This window comes from Lygodium microphyllum, chromosome 23 (assembly GCF_053477565.2).
Source record: "Lygodium microphyllum isolate KBCC chromosome 23, Lygodium_microphyllum_v1.1.10, whole genome shotgun sequence".
NCBI classification, from domain to species: domain Eukaryota; kingdom Viridiplantae; phylum Streptophyta; class Polypodiopsida; order Schizaeales; family Lygodiaceae; genus Lygodium; species Lygodium microphyllum.
In genome coordinates this window covers 111,685,188-111,705,757 of record NC_141157.1, presented here as the reverse complement: position 1 = coordinate 111,705,757, position 20,570 = coordinate 111,685,188, and the positions used below count along the sequence as shown (strand labels likewise).

The 20,570-nt window shown below is 44.4% G+C and overlaps 1 protein-coding gene across 1 annotated transcript in view; it reads left to right on the top strand.

Annotated features, from left to right (window-relative positions):
- Positions 1–6,364: 6,364 nt before the first annotated feature.
- BRM (transcription regulatory protein SNF2) overlaps positions 6,365–20,570 on the top strand; it is a 40,638-nt gene continuing 26,432 nt past the window's right edge. Inside the window, exons 1-6 of the mRNA XM_087664521.1 lie at positions 6,365–7,737; positions 8,588–9,856; positions 10,125–11,465; positions 11,558–11,658; positions 11,748–11,835; positions 11,946–12,032. Of these exons, the coding sequence (XP_087520647.1) occupies positions 6,697–7,737; positions 8,588–9,856; positions 10,125–11,465; positions 11,558–11,658; positions 11,748–11,835; positions 11,946–12,032 (3,927 nt within the window). The 5' untranslated portion in view covers positions 6,365–6,696. The remainder of the gene's footprint in view (positions 7,738–8,587; positions 9,857–10,124; positions 11,466–11,557; positions 11,659–11,747; positions 11,836–11,945; positions 12,033–20,570) is intronic.

The following is a 20,570-nucleotide window of genomic DNA, read 5'->3' as shown; positions in this document are numbered from 1 at the left end:
CTATGGTGGGAGAGCAAGAGAAAGAAAGAGAGAGATAAGAAATGGGAACTCCAACAGTCACAATGTGTGACCGGGCCTTCCTTTATTCAAACTGTCACTAAAAGAATAAAGAATAAAGTGACGTGACGGGCGCCCACCACCTGCAGTGTGCAGTGATGGGTACTGTCAGTGTAGTAATACACAGGGCGGCACGGCGGAGGCGCCTTTACCCCCAACAATATCTTCTACGCCCTTTAGGTACCTCATGATACCCTTCACGGCATCCCAATGTTTCTTACTAGGTGTAGCCATATAACGTGCCACAACCCCAACTGCAAAAGCTATATCTGGACGGCTGGCTATCATGGCATACATAAGACTACCCACGACTGAGGCATAGGGAAACTTGGCCATCTCGGCCCTATGCTCATCTGTCTACGGACAATCGTCCTGTGAAACCTTCACATGAGAAGGTAATGGACAACCAATAGGCTTAACATCCTGCATACGAAAGCGCTCAAGGACTTTATGAATGTTCTTCTTCTGTGACAGATAAAGCAGTCCCTAAGCTCTATCGCGCGTAATGCACATACCAAGTATACGAGAGGCATGTCCTAGATCTTTCATCTCAAAGCTCTTCTTGAGCTGAGCCTTAAGAGCATCTAGCTTCTCATGGGCTATCCCTGCTAAAAGCATGTCATCCATATAAAGTGCCAAAATCAGTAAAGAACCATCACGGGCTTTCTTTGTGTACAAGCACGGATCCATAACACTGCGGCTGTAGCCCTGTGACTAAAAGAATACATCAAACTTATGGTACCATTCCCTAAGTGCCTGCTTCAAGCCATATAGACTCTTCTTTAGCTTGCACACTAAGTGTTCCCTGCCAGGGTCTGCAAAGCCCTTAGGATGCTCCATGTAAATCTCATCATACAAGTCCCCATGTAAAAAAGCCATCTTGACATCCATCTGGTACAAGTCTAGATCAAGATGTGCGAGCAAGGCCAAGACTAAGCGTAACCACAAGAGAAAAGACTTCATCAAAGTCAACACCATGCTTCTCTTAAAACCCTTAGCACCCAATCGAGCCTTGTATGTCGGCTTAGGGTGTTCAGGGGTACTTTTCAGCTTGTACACCCACTTGCATGGTAAAGCCTTCTTACCCTGAGGTAAGGAAACCAAATCCTAAGTTTGATTCTTATGCAATGAGTCAAGCTTAGACTACATAGCCCTCTCTCAAGAGTGACAATCATCCATGTGCATAGCCTCATCATAAGTGAGAGGCTCTATGCATTTGTAACCAGTACATAATCCATAGAGGGCACAAAATGGTCAGGAGGTCATCTATCTCTAATAGAACGCCTCAACCCAAGCTCTGTTGCATGACCGACATCTTGTCTAACATCATCATGTCTAACATCTGGGCCATGAGCATCAGGTGATGTTGCACGTTGTCTAGCTGGCCATGGAGCGGCCTGAACGGGAGCAGGTGGCTCCTCTTGAAAGATAACTCTGTGTACCTCAACCCCTTTCTCAGGCTGCATATGCATTTTGTCCTCATGAAAGATGACATCATGGCTGCGGATCACTTTCTACGCCTGCGGATTCCATAGACGGTAACCCATCTCTCTTGCATCTCCATAACCAATGAAAATGCATTTTTTAGGATCTAGCTTATTGCGTTTTTCCTTGGATACATGGCAGAATGCCTCACATCCAAAGACATGCAAATGATCATAAGAGGGGGGCTTGCCTGCCCATACCTCCTCTGCAACCTGAAAGTCAATGCCACTGCTATGCGACCTGTTAATGAGATGCACTGCAGTAGTAACTACCTCAGCCCAAAAGTGATGTGGTAAGCCAACTTGGCTAAGCATGCTACGGACCCTTTCCTGAATGGTCCTATTTATGCATTCAGCCATACCATTTTGGGGAGGGGTGTAAGGGGCGGTCAACTGATGCTTAATATCTCGCTCGTCACAATATTGCTCAAAAGCACGTGATACATACTCACCCCCATTATCTGACCTTAGGCATTTTAGCCTTTTCCCAGTCTGGTTCTCTATGAATGCAAGCCAACGCTGAAATGTGTCTAAGACATCAGATTTTATATTTATGGGATAAGCCCAAACCTTACGTGAGTAATCATCTATGAAAGTAACAAAGTACTTTGCCCTACCAAGTGGCTGACATGGCATGGGCCCACATACATCTGAATGCACAAGAGCCAAGGGCTCACCCATGCGTTTCTTACCAGAATTTTTATGTGTATTTCTAGTTTGCCTACCATACAAACAATGATCACAAGAATCAAAATGCAAAGAGTCAAAAGGCAGAAGATTACACAAAGCACGTAGCATTTTCATTACTTTAAGAGACATATGCCCTAAACGAGCATGCCAAAGGGATACATGGGGAATAGAACCCACAGACAAAACATGATCAAATGTAGCTCCAAATACAAGTAAGGGATAGAGGCTACTAGACTTGGCACCTCTTGCAAGCACAAGCCTGCCACAAGTAATCTTCATTATGACCTTTTTTGAGAGTGACAAAATAATGGTAGACTTACATAGCTCATCAACTTCCATCCAAACATCATCATCCATATCCTCAAGTAAAACCTGCCATATTTGGGACTTCCAATACCCATAGTTGGTACCATTCAACTTGGTAATGTTAAAGAGAGCTGTGTCTTTCAGATGACTAGCCATACTGTTCCAAATCAAAGCAAAAAAGCAAAATTGCAGGTTGTTATAATTAGCAGAAAATGCACTAAAACCACTGCTAAAACTGGCTGAAAGGGTGGATATCACCAAGAGAAGCACCTGTCCACCAAATATGACCAAGATAACATCGAATAGTAAGCATTACCCTCATAGAAGTGCTCAAAATCTGCAAATTTCAGCTTGCTCTAATAAATGACAGCAGTATGCAAAACTATCCCAAAATGAAGCAGTCACTGATACATATGTCACTGCAACTGCCACGTAGCAAGATACATCCAACAGTGAGTGTCCAAGGGCAAGAAGGTACCAAGAACTGTCAAACTAATAACCTGTCAGGCAAGAGACATCTCGTAGGTCTAGAAGTCATGCATGTAATGGATCTTAGGGTAAGAGAAGAGACCAAGCACAAGCACAACTGATAGAGCAAGAAGCTCAATGCATAACCATCCAAGATGCATACAAAACTGACAAACCTGTGACAGAGATAGGTGCCTGCCCCAATAGGCATATCAAATCAGCCCACTACAGACTAACTGTAGACATAAAGCTCTCAAGAGACCAAATGTATGTAGCTATCCCACAAGCTCAAGCTTAAGTGTAAATAAGACTCTGTGTACATTCGAATATACCAAGAGGCTCCCATTGGAAGTAAAGTCAGATGCAAAGAGAGCAAGCAACGCTCGAATACATTGAATACATAGCATTAGACATGCCAAATCCCAGTAGGGTACATCCGGAGCATAAATCCCAAGCTATCTCAGACTTGTAAAGCATAAGCCTGAAAGCATTCAAAGAGCATGTAACTGACAACCAAATGCAATGTCCAATAGATCCAAAATGCTCAAATACATCTGAAGACGAAGCTCCAAGTGGCATCCATATCTGACCAAAGTATAAATGCAAGAAGCCTAAATGTCAAGCAGTGACAATAGGCATAAACCGGTCCAAAGCATGCTAACTGAAGCCAAATGCCAGTGATGACGACCAAGGCGAAGCCTATTCCAAGCTCAAAAGCATTCTGGAACCAAGAAGAAGCATTTGACAATCTCCAAATACATCGGTATGATCATTCAAACCTCCAGTAAGCACCCCATATCCATGAACCAATGCATACATCAAGTAAATGAGCTTCAATCCACTGTATTACAACAAGCAATCTACTGTTAAATGAAGCTCAAACAAAGCTCAAATTTGTTCTTAATCAATCCCAAAGCATCCCATAACATCCGGGCATCATCGAGCATCGATAGGGATTAAACGGGCAATGCCAAGAAGCATCAAATAGTAAATGTCAAGTGTTGCCCTGTTTTGACAGTCCTGGGGCTGTGTATATAGCAAGGGCTAAAGGGGGAAGCACTTGAATCGATCACTGAGAGTCAAGCACTAATGCCGGGGAGTCCAACAATGATCGGAAGGTTGCCAAGAGTGCCGGGAAGCCGAGGAAGAGCAGGAAAATGCTAGGAGCAGGTCAGCCCAGCCCCTTAAAAATGTGCCACAATTTGTGTTGGCTGTTCCTGGGGGCTAGGGGTCTTCAACAGTGCCCGGGGGCACTTGGCAATGTCGAGGGCGCTCCAATGCAACCCTGGAAGAAGCCAATGAAGGTTCGGAAGCTCGAGGAGGAGATGAGATATCAAAACATACCTGCAAATGAAGGTGCCATGGCTGCCATTGAAGCTCAGGTTGAAGCTCTTCAAATCTGGGCTAAAGAGAATGCCAGGCAAGCTCCAATGCCTTTGCTCTGATACCAGTTGAAAGGGAAGTGGAACCCAGGAGGAAGAAGCTTGGTGGTGAGAGCTATGGCGGATGGAGAGCAAGAGTCAAGAGAGAGAGAGACTCAAAAGTGGGAACTTCAACAACCACAATGTGTGGCCAGGCCTTCCTTTATTTAAACTGTCATTAAAAGAATAATAAGTGATTGTGATGGGCACCCGCCACTTACAGTGTGCAGTGGCAGGTATTGTCAGTGTGGTAATACACAGGCAGCTAGGCGGAGGCGCCTTTACCCCCAAAAAAACACTCCATTGAGAGACTTTTAGTGAGAAGATCTATAGTATTTTGGTCATTTGAGATCTTGACAAGCACAATGGACTTGTCCTCTAACGACTTTTAGGATAAAGTGGTAAAGTATCTCAATGTGCATTGTCTTTGCATGGAAGGCCAATGGCTTGGCCAATTGAATAGTACTTATAAAATTGAAATGCAGTGTAGGGACCACATCAATAATACCAAGTCTACCACTAGATGGCCTAACCAAAGAGCTTTCTTGCAAGCCTCAATGGTTGAAACATACTCTGCCTTTGTAGTGGATTGGGCCACATATTTTTGGACCTTGGACATCCAAGAAACACCACCTCTAGTGAAGGTGAAGACATTGCCAGGACTTCTTACTATTTGCATGTCCTACATAATCAAGAGGACACTCTTACCTATTGGATTGTTTTTAATTGGGCCTCGTGACATTGGCGCGTGTTATTGTACCCTCAAATATATTTTCTCCCTTGGAACTAATGTAGTTTGTTTGAGTGTAAGTAGTCTAGCATTGCTCTCTCATCAATGTGGGTCAAGTCTTAGGCATCATTGTTCTAGTGCTTAGAAGAAGGTATGGCTTCACCATGTGCTTGTAGAGATTGAATTTTCTTAGCTAGGATAGACTTTACTTTAGGTTGACAGTTAGAGTGCTATTGTCCTCTTCAATTTCATACCTATATGAAGCACATCGAGGTTCAAGACCACTATGTTCGAGAGTGTATCTTGGATTCTAAGATGGAGGTCATCTATTGTCATACAATGTGAATAATAGATAACCACTATGTTCGAGAGTGTATCTTGGATTCCAAAATGGGGGTCATCTATTGTCATACAATGGACAATGAATTAGATCCATTCTCATGAGCACTAGGGAAGGCTTTTTGTACAATTTAAAGAAGGAGACTATGGCTTGGCTAGTCAGTAAGATGGATGTTGTAATCAATTGAATATTTTGGCACCCCTTGACTACAAGTCTTGATGTAAGTCTTGACGTTCAAATAATAGAAATCCTTTTTATGCCTATGATGAAATGTTCACCAAGACGTATGTTGTGATTAAGTGATGATTTGGGCACCTCTTGACTATAGATCTTGATTTAAGCCCCAACATTCAATTAATACAAATTCTTGTGCATCTAAAATCAGATGGTCATTGAGGTGTATGTTGTAATTTGATTGAATGTTTAGGTGCCCCTCGACAACGATCTTGATGTAAGCCCTGCCACTCAATTAATACAAGTCTTTTTGCAATCAAAATTAGATGTGTGTGTTGGAAGGGTGGGTTGTGTTGTGTAGCAACCCATGACCATTGTATTGCTACCTAGTGCCAAATCAAAGGTGGAGTCTTAATGGGGCACATGCCAACCCCATGAAGTAGGGATGGAGAAATTGTTGGAACAAGATTTGCTCAATGTTTGATTCAGGGCAACTTGGATTCTTTTGCACAGATTACCCACATCAATTTCACATTCAAACGCCTTTGCAATCTGTTTGCCCCTTTTGCCCCTTTCCTTATTCTTTATCGACTTCTTTCACATTCGAACCAGTCTATTAGCTCATCACGCTTGCAGGTGTATAAAAGTTATGGCAGGCTGCCAAACAGTATATGCTATATGCCTAGGGTTATGCTTCCCTGAAAAAAGCTCTCTTACCCGTTCACATGCAGGCTCTCAAGAAGCCAGTTGAGAGACGATACTCGGACGTCTTCTGAATCCCGATTTGAAGCCCTTCGAGTGTCGAGTGTTTTGGCTTTTTCCGTAAATCCTTCATCTTCCCATTTGATGTTTTGCACTTTTCGCCTCACCTCGTGATCTGACTGTGTGTGTAATAGGCAGAGGAAAAAAGAACAGAACAACCCAGATCTCTCGAGTCTCACCTCTCTCTCCTCTCTGGGAAAAAGCGGAAAAATTGGCGCACGCACACACACTCATACACACACAGAAGATTTTGATGGTGCTGTGATGCAGAAGAACAGCCAGGGCCTATCGCCGGGAGGAGCAGGAAAAGGAGGAGGAGGCGGAGGAGGCAGCGAGGGGGCTGGAACAGGGTCAGGTGCAGCAGCAATTGGGTCATCATCATCCAATCGTCCACTTTCTCCATCTGCGTCAGGGGGGCCTCCCCTGCCCCCACCGCCTCCCCCTCCCCCTCCATCCACCCAATCATCCTCCTTGGCCCCGGCCCCCATCGCAGGCGCCGGCGCTGCCCCCGGTCCCGGTCCCGCCCCCGCCCCAGGCCTCAAAGCCCCTTCCCCTTCCCCTGCCCCTGCCCCTTCCCCCCTCCCCCCAACCCCTTCATCTTCCTCCACCCGCTCACCTTCGATCTTTGCCCCCGGATCGACCCCTGATTTCTACCCCCAACACCTCCATCAGACCCCCCAACATCACCATCACCATGCCCTTGTCTCTAACCCTAGCCCTAATGCTGCCCTTGCCAGCTCTGGTGGTGGTGGTGGTGCTGCAGCGATCTCTACTTCCTCCCCTGGCCTCCATTTAGGCAGTCTTCATCATCAACAACATCAGCTTCATCAGCAACATCAGCAACTTTATCAACAAAAGCAACAATGGCACCAACTTCAACAGCAGCAGCAGCAGCAGCAAATGCATCATCATCATTTGCAACAGCAGCACACTCATATTCAGCACACACAGCCGCAATCACAGGTTCAACACTCTCAAGTCCAACAGCAAATGCAGCAGCAACACTCTCAGAAGCATCCAGAACAGCAGCAGCAGCAGCAGCAACAACAACAGCAGCAGCAACAGCAACAACAGCAGCAGCAGCAGCAGCAACAACAACAACAACAACAACAGCAACAACAACAACAGCAGCAGCAGCAACACCTCCACCATCACCATCACCACCACCACCAGCAACAACAACAACAACAACAACAACAACAACAACAACAACAACAACAACATCAGCAGCAGCAACAACCACAACATTCTGCACAATTGCAGCAGCAGCAACAACTGCAACATCCTGCACAATTGCTCTTCCAGGTTTCTTCTTTTGTTCTATCCAGTTGTTACTTTAGATGTACACAATATATAGCAGTTTTGTGGATCTGTACTAGCATGAAACGCATCTGGGATTATTCGAAGGAGTTGTACAATTAGCAATAACTCTGTCAAGCCTAAGTTGCAGCTATACCATAAGTAGCGTCTCTTGTGGAATTATTCATTCTCAGTGGCAACAGTCCACCCTACTAGTGTCCTTTTGAATGTCAGTGGAGAACTGAAACCGCCATTTGTACACACAACCTAGCCTTACTTCACTGGCATCCTATGTGGCAGGTTTGGTCTTATGCATTGTGGATATGCAAACAGCATATCGTCCTTGTCTGAATTTTACTGCTCTGTAAATAACCATAGAAATATTATGCCTGCTTTGACAGCGGGCCAGGAATATCACCACTGCTTATGTTTTGGCTCTGTCTCAAATGACTAAGCATGCCATACAGTTCTGACAATCTTTGAAGTGCCTATATGTACGTGGTCTATCTAATGTAAACCTTTGCTTGTCAGAAGAGAAGTGATCGTGGGTAGAACTCTGAAGCTCATATAAATTTTTGAGCTAGATAAGCCTTGTATTGTTAATTAAAGGTCGTGTTAAAGATGTCATATATTGTAGACAGTAAGTTGTTAAAAGGTTTGGAGCAACTGCACTGATTGTGGAATGAGTTTTGTACTTTCAAAAGCAACTTAGAAAACTACTTTTCTTTGCACTATTTAAAATAACAGTGGCTCACACATTTTGGCCGATAAGCATTTCAATTCTGACAATATGTGATTCAGCAAGTTTTGGAAATTTTGGTGTACATTGCTAACCCTTTCCTGAGTATCTGTGCAGCAATACCAGAAATATGTGTCAGGCGAACAGTTGTTACCATTCCAAGGTTCTGTATTTCAAGGTGTTGGTCAGCAAAGTGTGGGCAGTGGCCCAGCCCAGTCGCTGCTTTCATCCAGGTTGTACCCTGATATGACCCAGCAATTACCACAACAGGCAGAAGCACAAGGCATTAATCAACAGACTCAGAACCAGGTTTATCTTCAACAGGCTTTACTTGCAGCTCAGAAAAAAGCCCACACAAATATGCAACAAAGCAAACCTGCACATGGAGTTGTTTCACAGGATGTTTTGAACAGTCTTCAAGACTCAAAGCAAATTCAGACACGAATGCCAACACCAGCTTACAGCAAAGTAGCTAGCCAGTTTGTACCTGCAGATCAGCAGTCAGAGCAAGTCCATGATCAAAAGAATGATTCTCGAGCTCAACCTGGTTATGCTACAACTGTACCCAGGGCTCCAATGGGTGGGGTCTTGTCAAATCAGCAGCACATGCTAGTGAATGGGCAAAATCAGCATCAAGGTGTGCCACAAGCGCAAGCATTCCAAGCACTTGTGGATTCAAATGCAGGAGGTGCTGTTGCCTCTGGTCAATTCATGCACTCGCAATTCCTACCACCACAGCTTCAGGCACAGCTTGCAGCAAGGCAAAAGGCTGCTGAGGTGAGACCTGCTGGTCTCCACCATTTACACTCAATAGCTGCTAAAGGTCAAGATACAGCAGCTGTCAATAGGCCGACTGCTAATGCACAGCATGGTGCTGCTGTTGCAGATGGGCAGCCTAGTTCGGGACTATCTGGAAAGGTTAACATGACTGCCTCTGGTGTGCCAACCTCTAACCCTGGTATTCGACATTCAGAGCAGCAACCAGGTGAATACTCAATTGATAGGGGTGTATTGAGCTTGAATCGACCTTCTGCCCCCATCCTTTTGAACAAGAGTTCTGTGGCCACACCCTCGTCATCAACTGCAGATAAGGCAGCTGGACCTACCAATGTGTCCTCTCCAGATAATTCCAAAATGCAGTATCTACGACAACAGCAGGTCCTTGCAGCTGTACCTAATGCCCAAGCTACTAACTCTCTCCTTCAACAGGGGAATTTTCACCAACAGGTTCAGCATCCACAACTAGTTGAGCATCAGCAGGTGATGCCTCAGCAGCATCATTTTCAGAATCAGCAGTATCAGCAGCAGCAGCAGCAGCGCTTTTGCTTCACAAGGCAACAGCTATTGGTTCTGAAGTCCCAGATTCTAGCTTTTCGACGTCTTAAGGTATGCATATTTTTCATGATTGTGATAGAGATGATTCTTTTAATGAGGTGCAGAAAATTAAAATTGTAATCAAATTTTACTCAAACTAGCTTTCTTATGTTATAAAGGAACTAAGCATGTGTTTGTACTTGGTTACATAGCTGTGTGGTTGCTTGCCATGTCGTTTGATTATAGGTCTTGTTCATAGAGAGAGAGAGAGAGAGAGAGAGAGAGAGAGAGAGAGAGAGAGAGAGAGAGATTGATCAATTTTGAACCTGCTTTGATGTAGCGAGGAGAACGGATTTCTCCTGAAGTTTTAAGGTCCTTATCCATAGCTCCACCACCTCTTCCGACCCAACCAAGTAATTCATCACTGGAATCAGTGGAAAGAGCATCTTTTCCAGCTGCTACTGAAGTTGTGCCAGCTTCTGGGAAAGATGACATGGAACATCAGAATGGGGTGCCTTCTGTGAGCAGTACAGTAGTAAAATCAGAGGGGAAACCCCTCAAAGTTTTACAGGCTGAAAAGGTGGATACTTTTGCTTCACAGCAATCACAGGTTGGTACTGTTGCTGATCAATCAAGTGTATCTATGAAGCAGGACCAGCCCTTGGTGATAACGAAACCTGTTATCGAACCTAATGTCAGCCAAGGGATGTTGACTGACTCTGCAATGAAAGATGAAAGTAGCATTGCTAATAACTCGAGTGCAGTAAGCAGGCCTTGTTCGCCAAGCAATGTGCCTCCAGCAGCAAATTGTCCACCAAAGAAACCTATGCCAGCTAACTCCAATGCTCAGAAGCCTGCCCAGGTTCTGAGGCGTTATCGTGGTCCACTATTTGACTTTCCCCCCATTGGAAGGAAGGTTGATGGTCCCCTGCAGGCGAATAATGTTTGGGGGGGTCCCATCTCACTGGGTTATGATGTCAGGCAGCTTTTGATGAAAGAGGGTGTTCGAGTGATCAACAAGAAAAGAGCCGAGAAACTGAAACTTATAGATGCTTTGTTAGACTCTGGAATGGATAAAAAGAGTATATCTGCAGAGCTCATCATGAAGCTTCGAATTGAGCAGAAAAAGCTGCGATTGATGACATTTCAAGCACGAGTACGGGAAGAGGTAGAGGAGCAGCAGCAGGATATTATGGCCATGGGGGATAGGGGCTACCGCAAATTTGTTCGCTTCTGTGAGCGCCAACGGGCAGACTTAGCAAGGCAGGTGCTACAGCTGCAGAAGACCACAAAAGAAAAGCAGCTAAAATCTTTATTCACCTGGAGGAAAAAGCTTCTAGAGGCCCATTGGAGTGTGCGTGATGCTAGGACTACTCGCAACAAAGGTGTTGCTAAGTACCATGAGAGAATGCTTAGGGAATTTTCAAAAAAACGGGATGAAGACCGAAACAGGAGGATGGAAGCCTTGAAGAATAATGATGTTGATACTTACCGTGAAATGCTGAAGCAACAACAAACTAAATTGCCTGGAGATGCTGGCGAACGATTCCAGGTGCTGTCTTCTTTTCTGTCCCAGACAGAGGAGTATTTACACAATCTTGGAGGCAAAATTTCTGCCATCAAGTATCAACAAGAAAGGGAAGAAGCTGCTGTTGCTGCTGCGTTAGCTGCAAAAGCCCAGGTTTTTGAAGCTTATACTGACTTATCGTACAAATTGAAATATGCATATCTTGTTGCCCTCAAGAGCCACGATGTTTACTTTATATTTTTCAGGGGCTTTCAGAAGAGGAGATTGAGGAAGCTGCGGCACAAGCTCGGGAAGAAGTTGATGCACGTCTTCAATCTCCTGACATCGTATCAGATTCTGTTAGCAAGTATGGTATTTTAATGATCCCTCGGGGGAGAATTCAGTTTCAAAATTGAAGGCTGGCATTAGTCATTTCTGAAAAGCTCTTTGTTTCAGATATTATAGCTTAGCACATGCAGTAAATGAGCAGATCGTCAGGCAACCTTCCACGCTTCGCGCTGGCATCTTGCGAGATTACCAGATCGTAAGTCATTCTAAGATCAGTGCGGTCAGCATTACCAAGGGAAGTCATTTGAATGACAATTCAGATATCTGTCTATTTATCTGACCTTTTTTTTCGGGTTGGTTTTTCAGGTAGGATTGCAGTGGATGCTTTCATTGTATAATAATAGGTTAAATGGGATTTTGGCTGACGAGATGGGTCTTGGTAAGACTGTGCAGGTGTGCCACACACCATCCTCTCACTAGGTAGTTTTTAAAATGCAGTGGTTTTGGATGTTGAAAGTAATACCCGGACAAACAGGTTTTCAAGTTTCGCATCTGATTTTAGCAGTCAAATTTTGTCACAATCCACAAAAACTGATTGAGGTGGAAGAATTGTGTTGCTTGGCCTCATTGGAGGGCTTAGCTGAAATTCTGGGGTAAGACAGCTACAAAATGTGCTCAGGACATCCAAATAAGTTACTACTAGCACTTGGGCAGCACTGAGATTGAATTCAGGGCATAATCTTTTTGACGGCTCGCATTTTCTGGTTCCCAAGCTTGTTGTGGAATCTGGATGTACACTATTTTTTTGGGGGGTGGTGGGGAAGGAGTACTTTTTTTAGGTTTTTACCCCTCCTGAGATATACTCGGTTCACCTACCCCTATGCAACATTCTCAAATGAGCATTTTGAAAGCATGCAAAAAAGTTCAGGTCTTACTGACATGAACACCAATCTGCCAATCATTCTAAGGCAAGTCTGGCAGTACTTGTAGCTTTCTGGTAAAGATGGCTGAAGAATTCCTGTGCTGTCTACACTTTATGCATAGTGCCTATCTGATAAAGCTGGTTTTTGCAAGTTAAGTCCGTCTCAAATGCTTACCCAAGTGAATTTTGAGTTTAACAATAGACCACCATGCATCAAAGTATGCTTGTCTCCTTGTTTTTGCTTTGACAAGTGCTTAGGAATCCTCAGCCTCTAGAGCTGACATTTTGACTTTTATTTAATATCTTCAATATCATGGAATGATATACCTTTGAATGAGGGACTTTGAAAATGCCAATAGGCATAATTTCCTCATAATCCTGTTTTCTAGTGAGTTGATGTCATGTATTAGGGTAGAAATGTGAGTGTGCTTTTTAGGTGTGCAGGACCCTCAACCATCTGATGTGGCAACAATTCATAGCAAAAGTAATTGCAAAACGTTTTGCCCTTGAAACGTTGCATATCTAGAACGGCTGCCTAGCAAGCTAGCAGAACAGGGGCACTAGAACTCCCTTCTAAAACAGGTCTTTCAATGCCTGACAATGTCTTTACAGGAGGCAATAACTACTCAAACCTCCCTCAAATATACTGAACCAAACCAGCAGGACTTCATGCCTTGGACGTCGGTCCCCAACAAGAAACAACAAACTCCCCTTAACAAGTACTCAACCAAACATCCTAAGGTCAAAGAACCTTCCACTCTTTCTCAAGAGGAGAAGCAGCTGGAGAAGGTTCAGCCACATTGGGACTTGTATAAGTGGGACGGCAAATTGGCCAAATGCTGCCCCGAATCAAGGGGGATGGGCTGGCATCTGAAATCCCTGACAATTCCTTGAATTTCAGCTGCTGATTTCAGTGTACGATGCCTTTATCTGTTGGTGATAGGGGTCCCAAGGTGGCTGCTAAACCCTAATTTCTGCTGTAAATTAGGATTTATTGCAGAAATTCCACAGCTGGTCACCACATTTGGCTGAGAACTCCTTCAAATGGCTAAGATTTGCTGGGATAATTAGAGAATGGATTTGAGAGGGCGAGAGAATGTTGAGGGGAGAGAAATTTCTGAGTTTTCATGCTTGTGGCCAAATTGACACCAATTGACATTCAAAACCCAGCTTGTATAGCTTGTCACAACTTTTGCCTTTGACACGCATTGCTTCCTTGGGGTCCTTGGCTTGTTACCATGAAATAATTGCCATGTGCATCACATGTGCCTTACAACATTGCACATTTGATTATTAAACTAATTAGATGCTACTAGCAAGAGCAAAGCATCTAAAAAATTTCACGTCCCTGTGTCAGAATCCATATACCAAGATATGAGATAGTTAAATACAATAGTGAGTCACTAACTGATGTGGATACTAGCACTGACTTCCTCTCTCCAAGAAGACCTAGAAGTAACTTTGTATGTTGATAATGAATGAGGAGGGAGAAGATGCCAATAAATAGGCTACAATCAACAAGAAATTGGTCAATAAAATAAATGAATAAAATAATCTGGTTGATGACCTTAATAATGTCTAAAACATCATACATCTATAATTAAAAAACACATAAATACAATGTTGTGCCCATCCCATTAAATCATATTTAGACTCACTCATGAGTTGACTAATCTGCTAACACTCTATCTTAGATTTTGACAGTACATTGATAAAATGATATAATGATAATGACTCATTAGAGTCTATACAATAAGGACCTTCAAAATAGGATCATGGATATTCGAGCAATGGGTGATTAAGCCACCACTAAGGTGACTCGAAGAGAATCTGATGTCGATGTCGATCATACAAACTCTTGAAAACAGAGAAGAATCATAGCAGCTTTCTATGTCTATAAAAAATGCATTGTATTGGCATATATGACCATCTTGTCAACGGTGCCTCTGAATATACGTGACCATGGATTCCCTGCCTTTGACCTAAAGATTGCTAAATTGTCCCTTCTTGCGAGCTTAGACAAGGAACGAATTGCACTCTCTATCAAGAAACATGCCATTATGAATTTGAAAGTCAATCCCAACTCTAGGATTTCAAAACCTTACACTTTAGTCAATGCGGAAGGGATGCCCCTCTTTGTATCCTTTGCACTGGTATAGACAAGGCTCACCTACCCCACCTCACCACCCTCTCATACTCCCCCTTTGGCATTGGAGAGTTGTGAGGAAAGATTGCATCACCAACACGAGAAAGCAACAGAGGGAGGGGCAGCCATTCCCTTCCCCTTCTTTGAAGAAGGGAATCCCTTTAGTGCCTTGGCCTTGGTTAGAGGATTCGAGTTGGAGTCAGAGGACAATGAGGATGACTCATGGAAGAGTTTATATTCCATAGCTTCTTCTTCTCCTTCTTCTTTCATGAAGTTGCTAACTTCTACCGTCCTTGCACAAATGCCCCTTCTTGTTGGGATGAGTGTGCAATGGAATGCGAGTCAGAAATGGAGCAGGGGCAGTGTTGAGAGTGAGAGTGAGAGAATCCCAAGATGATTGTACCAGCAAATCACGTTACACAAAGAATAAAATGTATTTATATGTTAGGGTACAAATAAGGGTGTGTTCACACCCGTATAATTTTATACATACGGAAATTAAGGGATTTTACACCCAACAACCTCCCATTTAAAGGCGCGAAGTGGTACCTTTAAGCTAGCCAACTCCCATTGATCGGATGCAGCGCTAATTCCAGCCATGCGACTGCTGATCTTGTGCAGTCCTGTTGCCGTACAGCCTGCCACGTCATCACAGTCTTGCTGCCTACGTCTTTATACTCTCTCTCCTGCAGGTTGTCCTGCCTGCAGTTTTAGTATTTCTCTCTCTTGTAGGTTGTCATGCTTGCATTTTTAGTCTCTCTCTCCTGTAGGCTATGCTGCCTGCGCTTTTAGTATTTCCCTCTCCTCACGTGCGTTTTTCTACTGGTTGCACCCTCTTACTGCTGGTCGCATCCTTCTCCCACTGGCAGCTCACTTCGAGCCCTTCCACTGCCCTCCACCCCCTTGAGGCGGACATTGCGGTTTGTGCTTCACACTGCCCTCATACCCCTTGAGGCGGACATTGCGGTTCGTGGTTCATGGTGGTTGACCTCTTTCTTCTTCAGCAAGGCACAGTGGTATCCATGGCTTCTTTACCAATAGATGACCAAACTACTGGGTGCTCCTATTGTGGCATCACCCGACACACCACCGATGCTTGTCGACTTTGACCTTTGCTCCCTATCCCTTCGGAGTACATGCGTCTTCCACCAAGCACTCCTTGTGCCACCTCTCCTTTTTGGGCCATAGAGATCGTTTTGCATCTGCTATCAGAGTGCTATGCTCAAGGCACTAAGATGTATCCGATGCGCACTAAGTTCTTTCGAGTACATGGAGGATCGATTGGCGCTACGATCTCCTGGAGATTGTCGCAATGCCATCGGCAATCTTCTCCCACTTATTTTCAGGTATAGTGGCTTCCATGACCTACGGATGTGCAATCCGCTCCATCGAGAGACACTGATTGTTTGATACCGTCTCCTCGCCAATCTGCTCCTTCGAGAGACAGTGGTTGTCCGACTCCTTCCTCTTCTTCGGCTACCCAGTATGCTCCACTGAGAGACAACGACTGTTGCCCACCTCTTGCTCATTTTGAGCACCATCCTTCTCCACCCTTGACTACTCAGGTTCGAGAGGCTACCTCTGGGAGCTCTTCGGCACCCCAGATATCTTCTTTGGCACGATCGGCGGCATCTCCTTCATCACCAGACATTTTAGAGTCCGTGATCCATGAGTTTTTGGATTCCCTATCTACTTCAGAGGGGATGTTATTTCTTTGCCCAAAGGGGGGCATCTACTTCTTCTTCGACTTCAGTAGGGGCCCCTCCACCTCCCACCTCAGAGGGGGAACCTACTCCACATGAAATTCTTCACCCATCCTCTACTTTCTTGGGGTGGCCGTTTTCGACCAGTCATCTCTTCTACTGATACCCAAGATCTTCAGGTACCACCTAGATTAGGACCTTGGAGGTTCAGCCGCGACTTGGTGACGAGGCCTTCATATTCCTTCCAGCATGGGTGCACGGAGCTAGTGGCTTTTCTCCCGAGGTTGTGTTTCGGGTTCTCCAGTTTACTCTGTCTACTGGTCTTTACTGCAGGTTCCCTTTCTGGTGGAAATCTTGGATCTTAAGGATCCTCTACATCTTCTTCCTCCTCTTTTCTTCTTGCCTTGGTCACTTGGTCAGCATGGAGTCATCTCTCGAGATCGAGTACGGGCATCTCCTTATGGTTCTCGGCACCACACAAAGTCCGACATTCCTCTTATGCATTGCATGTTTTCCTCATCTTTGTACTAGGGCACTTGGGCAAGTGTACAATTTTCCTACGAGGGACATTGTCCAAGTGGCACCTGCTGCATATGCATTGCATCTCCACCTCACTCTTCTCTTGTTCCTCTTTCTGGGCCTGAGAGGGGGTGTTGAGAAACCCTTCACCCTTCACCTGCAGTTTGCGTTTTTGCGTTTTGCGTTTAGGGTTTGCAGCTCTAAAAAGGGGCGCCATCGTAGATTGACTATGCCTATTTATAGGCCACTCTCTCATTCATTCACTACAGCTGATTCATTCAGTCCATCAACTCTTCTCTCCAGCCTCTCCACTACCCTCATACCCCTTCAGGAGGACATTGTGGTTTGTGGTTCGTGTTTGTCTTCATCATCTTTTTTGTGCTACAGTACCCTTGTTCCCTTGTATCACATTCACTCCATGATTCGGAACTTCATCATTCCATTCATCAGAATTTCTTATCTCTTCTCCATGTTTGCCGAGTTCACTCCGTGTTCCTCTCCGCCAACCCTACTGTCTCGCTGGTACGTCATCTTTTGACAAGTGCTGTCCTCTATCTTTTTTAATACGCATGTCCAAAATGTTTTCAACTGCCCCCCAATCTTTCATTGAGAAGGCTGAACTCAGGTGCCTTTTAAGAGCATTCAAAGTCGTTTTATGCTTTCCTACAATCAACATGTCATCCACATATAAGATAGCATAATCAGGTTTCCATCATCATCTTTTTAGCGTATAAGCAGTGATTTACATGATTGCGTTTAAATCCATGGTTGAGCATGAAGGTTCAAACTTTTTATACCATTGCCTAGGTGCTTGTTTCACCCCATATAAGTTGCGTTTCAGCTTACAAACCAAACGCTCTTTCCTTGGAATAGCAAAACGTTCGGGCTGTTTCATGTACAGCTCTTCTTCCATGTCACCATGAAGAAAAGCAGTCTTCACATCCATCTGATCCAACTCTAAATCCAAGGATGCAGTGAAAGCAAACAAAACATGGAGCATAGTCATCTTCACCACTGGTAAAAAAACCTCCTAGAAGTCTATGCTTTCCTTTTGTGTATAGCTCTTAGCAACCAAACGTGCCTTGTACTTGGGCTTTCCATCAATACATTTCACCTTGTAAACCCATTTGTTAGGGATAGCTTTTCTATCCTTGGGCAAAGGTACGAGCTCCCATGTGTTATTTGCATACAACGCTTATGCTATATGGAAAAAGTTAATGGATACTTATGAAAACACAACTCCAGTGAATCAAATGCATCTCATATACAAGCTTGTGAACATGGAGTTGAATGAGTCTAAGCCAGCATCTAAGAGTGCTTTCACAGGGATTTTGAGTCAATTGCAAGACTCTAGTTTGCAGCCCTTCAATGATAAACTGAAGGCTATTTTCTTGTCGATGACTTTGCCTGATAGTTGGGAGACTTTGGTTGTTTCACGAAGCAACAACCCTACTTTAACCTTTGATGGTGTTAGAGGTTCTATTCTTAATGAGGAGATCAAAAGAAAGTCCAATGGAGAAAGAAGTGGTTCAGCCTATCATCTTAGAAAAAGGTCAGAGAAGAGAGGTAATGCAGGAAATAAAGGCAAAAGGAGGAGTAAAAGCAAGGGCAAACAACAGGATGTTACTTGCTATCAATGTGGGTGTAAAGAGCATAAAAAGCCTGATTGTTGGTACTACAAGAAAGAGCAACAAAGAAAGAAACAACAAGGAAAGAAAAAAAAGGATGACAAGAAAGATGATGATAACTCTCCCTCAAAAGAAGTTGCAAAGACAAATGTTGCATCTAGTGTGGTCATTGAAGAGCTCTCTCACTTTGGAGAGATACTTGTTGCAGTCTCATGCAATGATGTAGATGTTATGGCAGCAGCAAGTGATATACACATCACCAAAAAGGAGGTGATTGGTACCTTACTTTCAGCTCATGATAGGCTGCCCCAATTATGGATAGAGGATAGTGGTGCCTCTTTTCATGTTACTCCCTCTTTGGAGTCTTTTTTTGAATACACTGCACATTGCTTAGGCAAGGTTCACTTGGGTAACAACTATACATGTGAGATAGAGGGTGTAGGTACAATTCACTTGGCCTTGGAAAACGGCCAAGAGCTGATTTTACAGGATGTCAAATGTGTACCTGGTATAAAGAAAAGTCTATTGTCAATTGGGCAGCTTAATGCGAGAGGATATTTTACTACCTTTGGTGGTGGATCTTGGAAGGTCCACAAGGGCTCTATGTTGATTGTTAAAGGCAGTAAAAAGGTGACTTTATACTATTTGCATTGTAAAGCATTACCTGGCAAGTTTTTTGCTATGGCTGAAGTTCATTCACAGACAGAACTTTGGCACAAAAGACTTGGCCATATGAGCTAGAAAGGCCTTCAAGTTCTCTCCTCTTTAGGGAGATTCAATGTAAAAGGCTCTGGTCTCGACTTTTGTAATGATTGCATATATGGAAAACATGTGAAGTCTCTTTATTACTTTGGTGTCGTTAAGAAGTTCAATGCTCTTGATTTAGTACACTCGATGTGTGCAATATGCTTGTTAATTCACATGGGGGTGCTGTTAGCGGTCAGTCGCCCTGGTCGGACTGCATAGTCCACAGTCCAGTTGGACTGTACAGTCGGACTGCTATGTGGCAGTCCGACCTCTTTCCGTACAGTCAGCTGCATTTAATGCAGCCGACAGGTAGTTATATTTGGCGCCCAGTTCTTGGCTATTTATAGCCGGGTTTTCAGCAGTCTGCCTACATTCTTCTGCTCGCAGATTACAGGCTGGAGGCTCGCGCAGATTCCGTCAGTGCTCGCAGATTTCAAACAGGAGATCGTGCAGACTGTAGCGGACTTTGAGGTGAACAGCAGGTTGCATCGTCCAGGTGGAGACATGCAGTCTAGCGCACTGCGCTCGTGTATATATCTGCATATCTTTGTATACAACACACTTTATACAGCAGATCTTCATCTTCCAGTCTCTTTCTCTCTCCTCTCTTTCTGCGTTCTTTCTCTCTCAGTCCTACGCTTCCGCACCGTTGCACTCTGACATGGTATCAGAGCAGTGCAGAAGGGCTGATTGAGTGCAGAACCAACCTGAAGAGGAGTTTTCATCGCGATACAAGGCTGCGTTTTCAGTGTTTGAGGGCAGGTAGGAGGGCTGCGCCTCCGAACAAGGCTGAAGCGAGCATGGGCGTGCGGGAAAGGAGTCCAGGTGGTGGATTTGTTGCTGTTTTTTGCTGTTTTGACGAGGAGAAAGTTTGAGTTTTAAGCTTTCAAGTGCAGGTTTTGCTTTTTCATTGCCTCCGAGGGGTGAAGAAGTTTCGGGACGCGGAAGAGCCCTAGCAGGCTGCGTTTTCACAGTCAAAGGGGGCTGCTTTTGCGTTTGTGAAGGCATTACAGGTGAAGATGTCTACAGAGATTGACTTGGAGTTCCAGACGATTATGGACCGGAAGGTGCCTGTCTTATCGGCTCTTCCCGCAGATCAGAAGCTCGATGGCGACAACTACCGCATTTGGCGTGTGATGATGTTGGCCATCCTTGAGTCCTACAATTTGGCGGAGCTTGTACAGGAGGAGATCGACCGGCCCTCGGTGAGAGATGAGTCCAAACTCTCTTTTGATGCTCGTGCGGAGTTGGCCAAGGCACAGTCTCACTGGGACAAACGGAATGCCAGGATTCGTTCCTTTCTTTTTCTGTCTTGTACTACAGCCG